The 12,462-nt window shown below is 48.2% G+C and overlaps 6 protein-coding genes across 6 annotated transcripts; 3 read left to right on the top strand and 3 right to left on the bottom strand.

The window, feature by feature from the left end:
• Positions 1 to 1,023: 1,023 nt before the first annotated feature.
• Positions 1,024 to 2,817, bottom strand: K444DRAFT_627798 (putative amidase; the record flags this gene model as incomplete). The annotated part of the gene is made up of 5 exons (XM_024882847.1): positions 1,024 to 1,443; positions 1,496 to 2,450; positions 2,499 to 2,544; positions 2,600 to 2,739; positions 2,789 to 2,817. The coding sequence occupies 5 exons, from the start codon at positions 2,815 to 2,817 to the stop codon at positions 1,024 to 1,026; spliced, it is 1,590 nt and encodes a 529-aa protein (XP_024739842.1).
• A 303-nt stretch (positions 2,818 to 3,120) lies between these two features.
• K444DRAFT_354471 (uncharacterized protein) lies at positions 3,121 to 5,718 on the top strand. Its single transcript, XM_024872123.1, has one exon. It carries the CDS (start codon positions 3,424 to 3,426, stop codon positions 5,623 to 5,625), a length of 2,202 nt encoding a protein of 733 aa, XP_024739841.1. The 5' UTR covers positions 3,121 to 3,423; the 3' UTR covers positions 5,626 to 5,718.
• Positions 5,719 to 6,075: 357 nt separating this feature from the next.
• Positions 6,076 to 7,185, top strand: K444DRAFT_642069 (S1/P1 nuclease; the record flags this gene model as incomplete). The annotated part of the gene is made up of 4 exons (XM_024884697.1): positions 6,076 to 6,417; positions 6,483 to 6,539; positions 6,647 to 7,068; positions 7,134 to 7,185. 4 exons carry the CDS (start codon positions 6,076 to 6,078, stop codon positions 7,183 to 7,185), a joined length of 873 nt encoding a protein of 290 aa, XP_024739840.1.
• A 148-nt stretch (positions 7,186 to 7,333) lies between these two features.
• Positions 7,334 to 9,313, bottom strand: K444DRAFT_651805 (MFS general substrate transporter; the record flags this gene model as incomplete). The annotated part of the gene is made up of 4 exons (XM_024885740.1): positions 7,334 to 7,519; positions 7,570 to 8,229; positions 8,276 to 9,148; positions 9,257 to 9,313. 4 exons carry the CDS (start codon positions 9,311 to 9,313, stop codon positions 7,334 to 7,336), a joined length of 1,776 nt encoding a protein of 591 aa, XP_024739839.1.
• Positions 9,314 to 10,022: 709 nt separating this feature from the next.
• Positions 10,023 to 11,380, top strand: K444DRAFT_610960 (class I glutamine amidotransferase-like protein). The gene is made up of 4 exons (XM_024879853.1): positions 10,023 to 10,249; positions 10,364 to 10,733; positions 10,781 to 11,190; positions 11,333 to 11,380. The coding sequence occupies exons 1-3, from the start codon at positions 10,149 to 10,151 to the stop codon at positions 11,066 to 11,068; spliced, it is 759 nt and encodes a 252-aa protein (XP_024739838.1). The 5' UTR covers positions 10,023 to 10,148; the 3' UTR covers positions 11,069 to 11,190; positions 11,333 to 11,380.
• K444DRAFT_661966 (uncharacterized protein) lies at positions 11,175 to 12,010 on the bottom strand (the record flags this gene model as incomplete). Its single annotated transcript, XM_024886641.1, has 1 exon — positions 11,175 to 12,010. One exon carries the CDS (start codon positions 12,008 to 12,010, stop codon positions 11,300 to 11,302), a length of 711 nt encoding a protein of 236 aa, XP_024739837.1. The 3' UTR covers positions 11,175 to 11,299.
• Positions 12,011 to 12,462: the final 452 nt, after the last annotated feature.

Here is a 12,462-nt window from a genome sequence, read left to right as displayed (position 1 = left end):
ACTCATTTCGACCCCCCAAGTCAAAGTTAGACATTCATTTGGACTCGAGAACGATGGGAACAATATTCTAAGATTTGCGAGTTATCTTAAAGGAGAAGACTTTGAACGTACAAAGTTGCATGTGATTGAGTGGAAATATTTGCATTGTCCAGCTTGAAATGGGACATTGAAAACCAGTGCCGCTTTTTCTGCCCTCCAACAATAACCGTCCGAACTTATACTTCCTCAACCTCAGTGCGTTTACCATTCAGTACTTTGCCCCCACAGCCACCTTGAAGAGCCGGGTTCCCATACGAAAGATCGAGTTCAAAACTTCGCATCAGATGAGTATCATCTGAAAATCCGCAGTTTTCAAGTCACCATCTCGACAGCCTCGTTCGTTGTCAACTTTTGGTGGCTGCTGCCTTACGGTGTGTACAGTGCCACAGACGAGAAATGGATACACTGGTGTGCTTATCATGAGATATGATCACTATTCCTGCATTAGAGAGATAGGTTTAATTCTTCCAAGTCCAACGAAGGTACTAGTGCCCTGTTCACATCAAGAGGAGAAGTTAAGCCTCAAGCACCTGGTGCCTCACCCTATCAGGCTGACCAGTTTGATGGTGAAGGGAACGTCTATCAATCTTTATAAAAACGCTGTGAGTCTGTTCTTATTTGTCTACTTATAGCTTTTTGTTTTCAACACGCATTTGATTTGGGAAGGATCCCCCTGAAACGTATGTTGACATTTCCTCTTCTGCTTGGTATCATTTATCAAATCCTGAATTTGTCAACTTGTTATAAGAGAAGAATATGCGAGTTACGTCAGGCGTGGTATGGTCTAAGAGTACTGGGTTTGGTAATCCTTTTCCATTCATAATTCTAGAAATAGCATTAGATCCGCTTAATGTATACGAAAATATACATGCTTTTCCCAAAGAGTCGCATTTGAAGCATGGATTTTTCGCCTTGATCATGCTTTTCTTTCGCATTAACAACAAACATGACTATCTCTCATCACTCAATGCTCTCTCCTGACCGTCAAAATTCCTTCCAACCCCTAGCATTCTCCCAAGCAAAAGCTACCTTTAGACACCCAATCTCATCCCAGTTTCTCCCTACAATCTGCATACTAGCTGGAACCCTCACTCCCTCCTCTTTCGCATCCACAAACCCGATCGGGAAGGCCAACGCTGGGTGGCCCGTTGCATTGAAGGGGCATGTGTTATCCAGCTTCCCGATCGTCTTGCTCATCTTTGTAATCGGCGAGTCGGTTGGAGCAGGAAGAGGATCAGCTGGTGTGATAGTTGTAGGCATGATCAAAACATCGTAGGATTTGAACGCGGCGTCGTAAGCTTCTGAGAGTTTCCGTGAGAGATTGACAGCTTTGGCGTAGACTTGAGGAAAGCGTTCCCAGCAGTAATCACCCGCAAAGAAAGTGTTCTTGCTTACAGCGCTCATCTGGCTATTATCAGCATTCCGTTCAAGAGTCTTGTTCCGACGATGGGGTTACCTTTTCTATCGTATCAGCAGTACAAGGTAACATCTTCTCGTACAGATCTGTAAGCATAACCTGTCGTCTCCCTGAAGCCTTCCCAGCCCGCCCCATTGCGCCTCCTTGCCTAGACATAGCACCGAAGATTGCAGGTGCAATCTCGTGCATCGGGACGCTGACTTCTTCCACCACTGCTCCCAGTTCCATAAACACAGCAGCCGCAGCACGGAACTTTGTTTCGACCCCTTTATCCAAGATCGTCGAGCTCAATCCTTCTTTCAAGATCCCGATTTTCATTCCCTTGACACCCGCATCTTTTGTCTCAAGCAAAAGTTGCGAGTACTTTGGAACTTGGTCTGGAAATGGTGTGCCCGCTCGCTGCCGATCATCAAGTCCATCAACACCGGCAATGACCTCCAATAACAACGCATTATCCATTACAGTCCTGGTGATAGGACCAACATAATCGATCGTTGCCTCGTTACTCACACAACCTGTGTATGGCACCAGTCCCGACGTTGCCTTAAAGCCCACAAGCCCACACAAACTTGCAGGAATCCGGATCGAGCCACCTTGATCTGCTCCAACTCCCAAATCAACTTCTCCTTTCGCAACAAGATTCGCAGTCCCGGAAGAACTGCCACCTGCACTGTAGCCTTTGGCATAAGGGTTGGAAATTGGTCCCGTGGCTGCAGTGAAGGAAGCAGCACTTGTGCTAAGGTTTTCGCAAACTGCTTTTCCGGTGATAATCCCACCTGCTGAGAGGATCCGGGTTACAATTGTTGCATCGGTTTTTGGGGTCCAGTTTGTGAATGTTTCCGTACCGACGAGGCAGGGGACGCCAGCTACGCAGATGTTGTCTTTGATGCATAACGTTTTGCCTTTAAGGAGAGTTGATGAAGGGGACTTGTGGGATAGATGAAAGCGGTAGGCCCAGGCGTTGTCTTGGTTTTCTGACTTCCCTGGGAGATATCTACGGTATTTAGTCACTAGTTTCTTAAGCCAGAGAATGGAAACTTACATGTTTTCTCGTGGCGTCAATTCGAAGTCCGCTTCTGGCTGGTAGTCTATGAAGAGTCAGAGCATGTTTTAGATGATAGATTAAGATAGCATTAGACGGACCATCCATTTCTGAGACAAATTGCATGGCGTTGCATGTTGCTGCGAGGAGAGTGGTATATTCTGCTTTCTCGTTGTCCTTGAATTCATAGCCGTATTTATCTGCAATTGCAGCCAGATCATCTTCTGTGACTTTGATTCCCCTTTACAATATTAGAACACCTTTTTCAAGTAAGTGAAAGTTAGACCTACTCTGCTGGAGTAACAGAGAGAAGTGACATGTTTTTTTTTTTTTGATTGTGAGACCTGTAAAGGATGGCGTGGAAGTTTCAAATTCTAACAACTTGATACGGGAAGAGTGTGGTTGAAAGCAAGATAATTCAACTCATATATATTCATGGCTCGGACGGAGACTTTGATACAGGAGAACTTCTCAAATGTGAGCTACCCCATCTTTGACATCTTTATCTTCGCGACTTCGGAGATCCGTTGATTAGGCCGTCTTACAATACGTGACGCTATGGGAAAGTAGCAACATTGATAAATGAGATAAATATCCCACAAATCGGCTCGAAAACGAAACTCAAGGAGTTCTAAGTACTTTCTTGAAGAAAAGGGGGGTATCACGTGAGGGACTTGAGAGCCAGCACAAGCTCATGTGAAGCTGCTGAGTGCATATAAGCCTCAGAGCATGTTACTGGTTGGTGGAATGATATGGTACCGAAATTTCCAAACTTCAAAAGTCGATGTGAGGTGGTGAAGGAAGGAAAGAAAAGAAATTTCCAGGAGAGAGGAATCGGTTCGTCGCAGATGGCTCGCTTCGCTTGCTGTAGAATTTTTCTACATTCAACATCCTCCTCGAGCTAGACGAGTTTGAAGACCACAAGATGGTTGTTAACAGAGCCTTACGTGCCACAGGATGTGCCGGCTGTCGGTTATCGCTCTTAAGGAGCTTTGCTTCCTTGGCCGGTGCACCAATTCGAGCCCCGGTAACCGCCTTGAGATTTCCAAGATGTCAACCCTCGTCACAGACACGGCAGTCTTCGAGATTCACATCGGAGAGTGAAGTGTGGAAAGATGATATTGAGGACAGCAAGCAAACCAAGATAGAGCCGGGAGAAGCCGAAGAGGAGCTTGAATATGTTGAAGAGCTGTCAGAAGAAGAGCCACGAGTATCGACGGTTCCATGGTACGTCCAAGTTAACTCTCCGCAAAGAGCTCCACAACCATTATCAGAGCGACAACGAATACCAGAGCTCCCAGAAACTCCTCCACCAATACTCGAACCTCTTCTCAAGCAAATATCAATCGACCTCGGTCTTGACGACCTCTCCCTTTTAGACCTCCGAAAGCTCGATCCTCCTCCCGCATTAGGAGCCAACCTCCTAATGCTAATTGGCACAGCAAGAAGCGAAAAGCATCTACACGTCTCTGCAGACAGGTTATGTCGATGGCTACGAAGTACATACAAGTTACGGCCAAATGCGGATGGATTGTTAGGAAGGAATGAGCTGAAGTTGAAGTTGAAGCGAAAGGCGAAGAAAGCAAAGCTTTTGGGAAGCAGCACTGATGAGAATGCCGATGATGGAGTGCGGACTGGATGGGTCTGCGTTGATGTTGGTGTTGTTGAAGAAGCAGAAGGTGGAGCTATTGAACCCTCCAAGCAGGATTTTGTTGGATTTGGTCGCCGGACTGAAGGTGTGAGGATGGTGGTTCAAATGTTGACTGAGGAGAAGAGGGAGGAGGTTGATTTGGAAAGCCTTTGGAGTGGGATTCTACGACGAGGAACCCAGCCTCATGTAGAGGATGCCGAGGATGCTGAAGCCTTGTCCACAGGAAACGCGTCAACGCCGGAAGCCCTCCCCGAATCAATTCGACCAGCAGGGACGGCCGGTCCTTCCTCATTTGTTGGGCAAACTCGTGGATTTCACACAAGTGCGCGTCGTCTATTACAAGAGGTAGAGCCAGCCGCAACAGCGGGTTCCACAGCCAGTGATTTTGAAGTTTTGGATCTGGACCAGCTTCGGAAATCTGCGATGCAGAATATTGTGTCAGGAGATTATCTTAAAGTTTCGAATATGCTACGTCAAGCCAGCCAACTTGTTCCTCGGCTACAGAATGGAGGGTGGAGGCTCTTTCTTCTGGATCTGCTGAGGACATACCTATCAAGCCTCCCTAGAGATCAAGCTTTGCAAGAGTTGGGTAATTCAGATTCCCAAACACCATTCATAACTTGCTTCAAGGATGCTCTGTCATTGTATCCAACCGAATTTGAGGCCGAGAGTAGAATATGGCTGCATGTCTATGCCAGGGGGCTTGAACATCCTGATTATGACAAAGGGAATCTTTTCGCGCTTATGGACGAGCTACTTCTCGCCGGGGTAAGGATCTCTCGACCAGCATATATATATGCTCTTCGCAGCCTCATTCTCCCTGGTACAAGAGGACACACTTCTACCAAATCTCTCAAAGCTGCAACGAGGATTCTTGAAGCAATGTACGACCAAGGCATGGATATCCTCACTGAGGACATATTTGTGGAATTGCAAGAAGCTGCCGCTGCAAGTCCTGCTCAGGCGACATCGCCGTATCAAGTCTACACACATCCAGATGATACACACGACCTTCCTGGCATGCGAATGACTCCGGTTCAGCGTCGACTGCATGTTTTAACCAAGACCATCGATTTGCCTCCTTTTTCGGATGAATCAAGGATGCGACTGATGCATCTTCACGCTAAGAACCAGTATTGGCTCGAATTCTGGGATATTTTCAGAATGGCGCCTCGACAAGGCCAACCTAATTCAGCAGCTATGTACGCTTTCATGTTTGGTACAGTGGCACAAACCGGGCACCAGAAAGCTTGTATGAATGTTCTACGAACTTGGACCACAGAAATGAGACGAGAGCAGCCTCCAGTCGCTTTTGAAGGGGAGGTTGCAGAGGCTATCAAAGCTTGTTTGCGGGTAGCGGATCCATATATTGAACAAGCTGTGGTCGATTCTCCGGATGCGAAAGGAGAATGGCTGTCCTTGTGGCAGAAGTGTCGTTGGACCGGGGGACAAAACGATCCGTTTTTGTACGATTAACTGATGACGAGATGTTGTAAGATTACCATATAGGACCAGAGATACCGAGCTGTATAACTCGCAACACTTGCACGAGAACGTTGGTTGTGTCTACTTTCGAGATGCGCACCATTCATACGAACACAAGAGCACGTGTTCTCCAGATTCAACTCCACATCTGCGACTAAAATCTTGAAGTCGAGATATATGGCTCCTGTATCATCAGTTGAACGTGGCTTGGCGATTGGTAGTGGCTTCCCTGCGTCGGCGCTTCCCGCAACCCCTGCAACTCATCGACCCAACAACCACCACCAATCAACATCACAGTCTTGTTTCACTTCAGCCCGGCCTGAAAAGTGCCCTCTATTTATCAACCCTCAGCCCTCTTCATCTGATAAACATGCTTCCGCTGTCATCTCATTCCATCTCCCTAACCCTCCTCCATTCCAAAATCCATCACAATTCGCAACCATGAAGCTCACACTCACAACCCCATCTCTCCTCCTCCTCTCATCAGCCCACCAAGCATTAGCCTGGGGCACACTTGGCCACGAAACCGTCGCTTTCATCGCCCAAAACTTCGTTGCAGCAGACACAAAAGTCTTCCTCTCCTCCATCCTTCAGGACACCTCCACAGAATATCTAGCCAAGGTAGCGACATGGGCTGATTCGTTTCGGTATACAAAGGCGGGAAAGTTCAGCGAGCCGTTCCATTTCATTGATGCGGAGGATAATCCGCCGGATAGTTGTAGCGTGACGTATTCGAGGGATTGTGGGAAGAGCGGGTGTGTGGTTGGGGCGATTCAGAATTATGTGAGTTTTGGGTGGGAGGAAGGGAGGAAGAAAGGGAAAGGATGAGAGGCTGATGACGGAAGTAGACGACACAACTTCTGGACTCTTCGTTGGATAAGGGAACTATTAATATGGCTGCTAAGGTTTGAAAATTTTAATCCCAATTATTGAGAACTTCATACTGATGTTGAATAGTTTATCATCCACGTGAGTTTGACAAAACAGATGGGTTTGAGATGATTCTAAGTAGAAACAGTTCGTAGGAGACATCCACCAACCTCTCCACGACGAAGCTCTCGACCGCGGAGGAAACTCCATCGCCGTCCTCTTCGGCGGAGTAGCCACCAACTTGCACCACATTTGGGACACCAACATGCCAGAAAAGCTCGTCGGTGGCTATACGCTAGCAGACGCTGAACGCTGGGCCGCCACGCTTACTACCGAGATCAATACCGGCGCGTTCAAAGACCAGGCTGCGAGCTGGCTTGAAGGCATCGATATCACGGATCCCGTGACGACGTCTCTGGGTTGGGCGAGCCAGACCAACCAGTTTGTGTGTACGACGGTCCTGCCGAATGGGAAGGAAGGCGTGGAGAATCAGGAGTTGAGTGGCAGTTATTATGAGGCTGCTGTGCCGGTTATCCAGTTACAGATTGCGAGGGCTGGATATAGGTATGTTCTTTAATTTTAACACGCAGGATTGGATTGGCAAAAAAAAAACTAATATGAACGAACAGGTTGGCAAAATGGTTGGATCTGATAACTGTAGGCGTCAGGACGGAATTGTAAGGTAATGGTGAAATGGAGGTTGCTTGATTATGATTACGATTCCCACCCATTTTAATGCAGCCTCTGTTTAATCGTCCTCTATCGCCGAACATACTTTTCATCTTGCATCTATTCTCAGCCTTCTTTCCTTGGTATTCATCCTATCTCATTATTTTCTCTGTCCCAGCCGAGGCAGTTTAATATAAAGTGTTATCAAAGTTACCACCAGCGATAGAATGACCGTCATAAAGAAAGTCGCTCTGAGCGCCGAAGCATAAGAATCAATCACCTGCTCCCTGTAAACCGGCTCCAGATCCGCAATCGCTCTTACGGATTTGCGAACTTGTTCAATAACCTATTCACCCGTCAGTCCATCGGTAAGAAAAGGAGGGACGGATATCTCACATCCTCCTTATCTGGCCCCACGACATTCTTCTCAAGATAGACCAACAACGCATTCTGCACCACCAAACTACTCGCTGCAACACCAAGCACCATCCCCAAACTCCTCCATAAAATCAACGTACTCGTCACAACCGCCTGCTCCGCCTGCTCAGACACAACAAGGACACTCATAAAGGCAGCCGGGAACATGAACCCTTGACCCATCGCAGAAGGAACCAGGAATAACAGGTATGCCCAATCCGGTAATCCCCTCTGCATACACGACAGTGCCATCGTCCCCGTAACCAGACAAATAACACCAAGCACAAGCAACCACTTCAGCCTCTTCGTCCACGTTATCAGGAACCCCGTCGCTGTTCCTACGGCCGAAGCTGCCAGGGACGGCACAATGAGACGAAGACCGGAGGTGGTGGCGCTCTCGAGCAAAACGGCTTGGAAGTAGAGCGGGATGTTGAATGTTACGGCGTTGGCGATGATGGCGCCGATGAAGTTCCCGAGGATGAGCCCTGCGCGCGGGTTGTGCAGGATGAGCTTTAGGGGCATGATGGGTAGGGGGACGATGGATTCGATGTAAATGAAGAGGGGGAAGGCGAGACTGAAGATGATGAGGGATGCGAGGACGAAGGGGTGCGTCCATGGGAAGATGTTGCCACCGAGGTTCTGTTGTTGTTAGTGAGGTGATGGAGTGGAGTTGAGGAAGACTTACCAAACCGAGAATGAGAAAGGTAATGCATGCTGTGAGGAGAAGAGACCCTTTGAAGTCAAACACTTTCATCGCCTCCCACAAGGTCTTCTTCTCAATACCCGCTGCTAAACCGAGCTTCCTGGGAATCACAAAATAGGAGCCGAGGACGCAAAGAGCTATGAGAGGCACCTGGACACCAAACTCCCACCTCCAGCCTAATGAGTCTGCGATAGCGCCTCCAAGAGCAGCTCCCATTGTTGACCCTACTCCGAAGACGATATTTATATACGACTGATACACACCACGAATCTCAATCGGCACAAGATCACTCATGATGATCGATCCCATAGCCATCATCCCACCAGCACCCAGCCCACACACAGCTCTAGCAATGATAAAGCTTGTCATGCTCTGAGCAAGGGCACACCAAATCGTCGCAATCAAGAAAATAGTCATCGTAAAAATATACGGCGTTTTCCTCCCAATTGTATCGGACAACCTTCCAAACAACGGCTGAAAGCTCGTCGAAGTCAACAAAAACGCAGTCGAAAGCCAGGATGCACTATTCGAGCTCTGGAAATAGGACGTGATAACCGGATGACTGGACACCATGATCGTCGAGTCGAAGCATGCTACGAAATTCCCCGTCATAACTCCGCCGAATATGAGCCAGAAGGTGCCCACGCTGACGCCTGCTAGGAAAGGAGATTTAGGTTTTGATTCTATGTCTTCCTCGCTTGGGGATTCGGGGATGGCTCGGGAGCTGCCGTTCCCGAAGCTGTATCGACGGGGTCCTCGCAGCATGGCTGTTTCTTGAGATTCGACTTCGATTCCTAGCCCTGTGGTGATTGACTCGGCTCGCGATAGGAGGTTGTCGAATTCATTGGGGTCGATCTCTGTTTCTTCGGAGTCTTCATCAATGATCGTTTCGTCTGGTGATATATGAGAACGGTCGTAAGAAGTGTTATTGTTCGAACCGAGGAGCGACGTTCTCTCATGGACAACCTCTTGCTGGCTACTTGAGCCAGCCTCCTCGTAAACACGCCCAGCACCAGCCATTTCGATATTGTATCAAGAACTGGCAAGTCCGGGCTCTACAAATCAAAGCAAAACTTCGAGTAACCCGACACAAACGAAGTTCTGATTGGAGTCATATGGTTGCCTAAAGCTTGAAAATCCTCAATCATCTAAGTCGGATCTGACTCCGACTTCCATGTGAAGCAAGAAAGAGCTAATGTCAAACAACTACTTGAACTATTTACTCTCTTATCTCAGCACAGTGCCATACAGAGGAAACAATGGAGAGCAGGATACGAGAAGAGAAAGAGAAGAGAAGAGAAGGGAAAAGGGTGCGACCCTCAAAATTGGCTTGCAGCGGTCCGGCGACAGGGGTAAGAATGGGATTAGTCAATGGCGGTTGCGGACAGGGGCAAGAATGGGATAAGTCAATGGCGATTGCGAATTCAGGCCAAGAGGCTGCATATGCATGCGAGGGTAGGCCCCCGGCAGGTGATCTCGGCCGGCCCCATTTTGGCATCCGCACACTGTATTGGCTAGCATTTCCGGGAAAGACCTCGAAGAGCGCAAATGAGTCAAGAAGATGCATGAGTTTGTAACGTGTTATGAAGCGGACTTCTATTCAGAGAAGACGTGGAAACAAAAGCTTAAATAGGTACTCGTATGCACGTTACACGAATTTACCCCTCCTTTTCGTCCGATATCGTCCTCTTTATCGATAAGTAATTTCTAAACCATCCCCGCATTAACTGCGTCATTCATTCCTTAATAAGTATATAATATCACACTGTCTTTCACTACACAATTTCCTTCTGTTTTTTCCTTTAACTGCATCCATACTTCGCTGCGTACAACGTCGTACGTAAAATTTTCGAAGATGGCTTCCCTTCCCCTCCGCATCGCAGTCCTCGAATGCGACACCCCTCAGCCAGGAACCCGCTCGAAATACGGCGGATACGGCGGCGTCTTCACCTCCTTGTAAGTGTTATTCCAATCCCAATCCCTCGCTCTTTGCTTCTCGAACTCGGAACCTGACTCTTGCCTTCCCAATCCTCCTCCTCAAACCCTCAGACTTCCAGCTAACCACCCAAGCCTCAAATCCGGCGCCGACGCCCTCCATTACCCCGGCCTCACCTCTTCATCCGGTCTCCACATCACCTCCTACAACGTTGTAGACGACCCCTCAAACTACCCCTCCCTCGCCTCCATCGACGCAATCCTCATAACAGGCTCAAGACACGACTCCTTCTCCTCCTCCCCCTGGATCCTCAAACTACTTTCCTTTACCGAACAAGTGCTGAGGCAGAGGCGGGTAAGGGTGATAGGCGTCTGTTTCGGACATCAGATCGTCGGCCGCGCGATGGGTGCACGACTGGGGAGGAATGCAAGGGGCTGGGAGGCGAGCGTTACGCCCATGGATCTGACGAAGAGAGGCCAAGAGATTTTTGGGCAGAATACTCTGGTGAGTAACTCCCTCCCTGCAGGTTGCGTCTGGCTGACTAGGGATAGGCAATACATCAGATGCACAGAGATATCATGTTTGCGTATCCGGAAGGAGTTGAGCCCTTGGCGTATACGGACAAGTGTGCTGTGCAAGGGATGTACGCCCCAAAACGTCTGATTGCCATTCAGGGACATCCGGAGTTCAATGAGGAGATTGTGAGGGAGTTGTTACTTGTTAGGCATGCGGCGAAGGTCTTTGATGATGAGGTGTTTGAGGATGCGATGGGGAGGGTGGATAAGTATCAAGATGGGGTGGTGGTTGCGAAGGCGTTCTTGAAGTTTCTTCTGGAGTGAGACATCTGGGAAAGGTCATGTTGGTCTATTTGCTGCATTTTAGAGTGGACACTTGCTTGAAATGATCGTCCGACGAATAATTCAAACGCTTTAGAGGAACTGTTTTGGACCAATCTACTCATGTGTGTGTATTCCTAATCTCCAGCACTCCGTTCTATTCTGGCTATCCATCCGAAGCCACTTCTCTCAGCAATTTAGTCAACCCGAATCATTCCAACACCCTCGGAACCTTTACAGACGCTTAAAGCTGATGAGTGGCGGTAGTCTGATTTCCAGTCCTGTATCAATACTAGCAATATATCTTCTCGTCGCCTCAATGTGGCAAGATGTTTTGGGACAAAGCAAATGACTCTCCTCCAGCGTAGTGAGATCCACAAATCTCACATTTCTTCTCCCTCTGATGTTTATTGGGCCGACTACCATTATTGCCTCCCTCAAGTCGGGAAGAATGCTCAATATGAGTCCAAGTTTATACCACTCTGGGTGCGATAGAACAGGTATTTCAATTGCAATACGCTGTATCAAGCCAACAGTCTCCTCATTGAACCAACGCTCTTGGAGCAAGCCAGCCACCAGGGCGTAATCGTCTTCTATAAGACGCCGAGCGTGGTTGTACCCAAATGTTAAACATACCGTGTCTTTCGCCGAGTTGATGTATATGACTCTGTCTCTCCAGTAATCAGGAGCGATCGGAGCTATTCTGAATATCCTAGTATAGTGCTTGAGACCCTCCTCTCGTGCCTCAGGACAGACATGCAAGACGGCCGGAGCTGGGGTTTGAGTTGTAAAGATGCTGTAGGTCTCATTCTCCGGAACGGAAAAGTGAATATAAGTGTGGAACACTACCTCGACAATTCGCGGCTCCATACAAGCTTCTTTCCAAATCTGTATTCTCAGTTCTGGTGGAAGCTTCTGAAATAACTGAAACTCATCGAATGACATAGCTGCAATAGCAACACTTCAAGTTCGGTGACGGCTTTCTTCAATTGTGTGTTTCCTAGAGCGTTGAATGCGGATAGCTTATCTGCATCGGCGAGATTAAGCTTGACCTTCACGAAAGTTCAGCAGGAATTATGCACATAGGAATGGGGTCAGCTCACAAGTAGGGTCAAGGCTAAGCTTTTCTGATACTTAGAAGACCGATGTTCTGGGCCAAAGAGACGGGCTTTCTGAGATCGATAGCAAGGAAATCGTCCCTTATCGTGCTGTCGATGGAGAGATACCCAATGCTTATGTTGCCACGAAGACCAGGCGGAAAGATGTGCTCTGCAGGTGCCGAAGGTGACGAGTAGGCGGTATCAGCTCTATGTTTGATGAAAAAGGAACTCGGCGAGTCCAATGTCAGCCAGTGCAAAGTTGCAGATTCGAGATTTCGAACTTTGACTCTTTGAAGA

Source organism: Hyaloscypha bicolor (assembly GCF_002865645.1).
Source record: "Hyaloscypha bicolor E unplaced genomic scaffold K444scaffold_53, whole genome shotgun sequence".
Taxonomy (NCBI): domain Eukaryota; kingdom Fungi; phylum Ascomycota; class Leotiomycetes; order Helotiales; family Hyaloscyphaceae; genus Hyaloscypha; species Hyaloscypha bicolor.
This window is presented reverse-complemented; position numbering and strand designations above follow the sequence as displayed.

Excerpts from the sequence above, each read along its gene's own strand:
- K444DRAFT_354471 (XM_024872123.1), top strand. The coding sequence starts at position 3,424 with ATGGTTGTTAACAGAGCCTTACGTGCCACAGGATGTGCCGGCTGTCGG.
- K444DRAFT_610960 (XM_024879853.1), top strand. The coding sequence starts at position 10,149 with ATGGCTTCCCTTCCCCTCCGCATCGCAGTCCTCGAATGCGACACCCCT. Across the intron at positions 10,250-10,363 it reads GGCGGCGTCTTCACCTCCTT|CCTCAAATCCGGCGCCGACG; the intron begins GTAAGTGTTATT and ends TAACCACCCAAG. Across the intron at positions 10,734-10,780 it reads TTTTTGGGCAGAATACTCTG|GCAATACATCAGATGCACAG; the intron begins GTGAGTAACTCC and ends GACTAGGGATAG.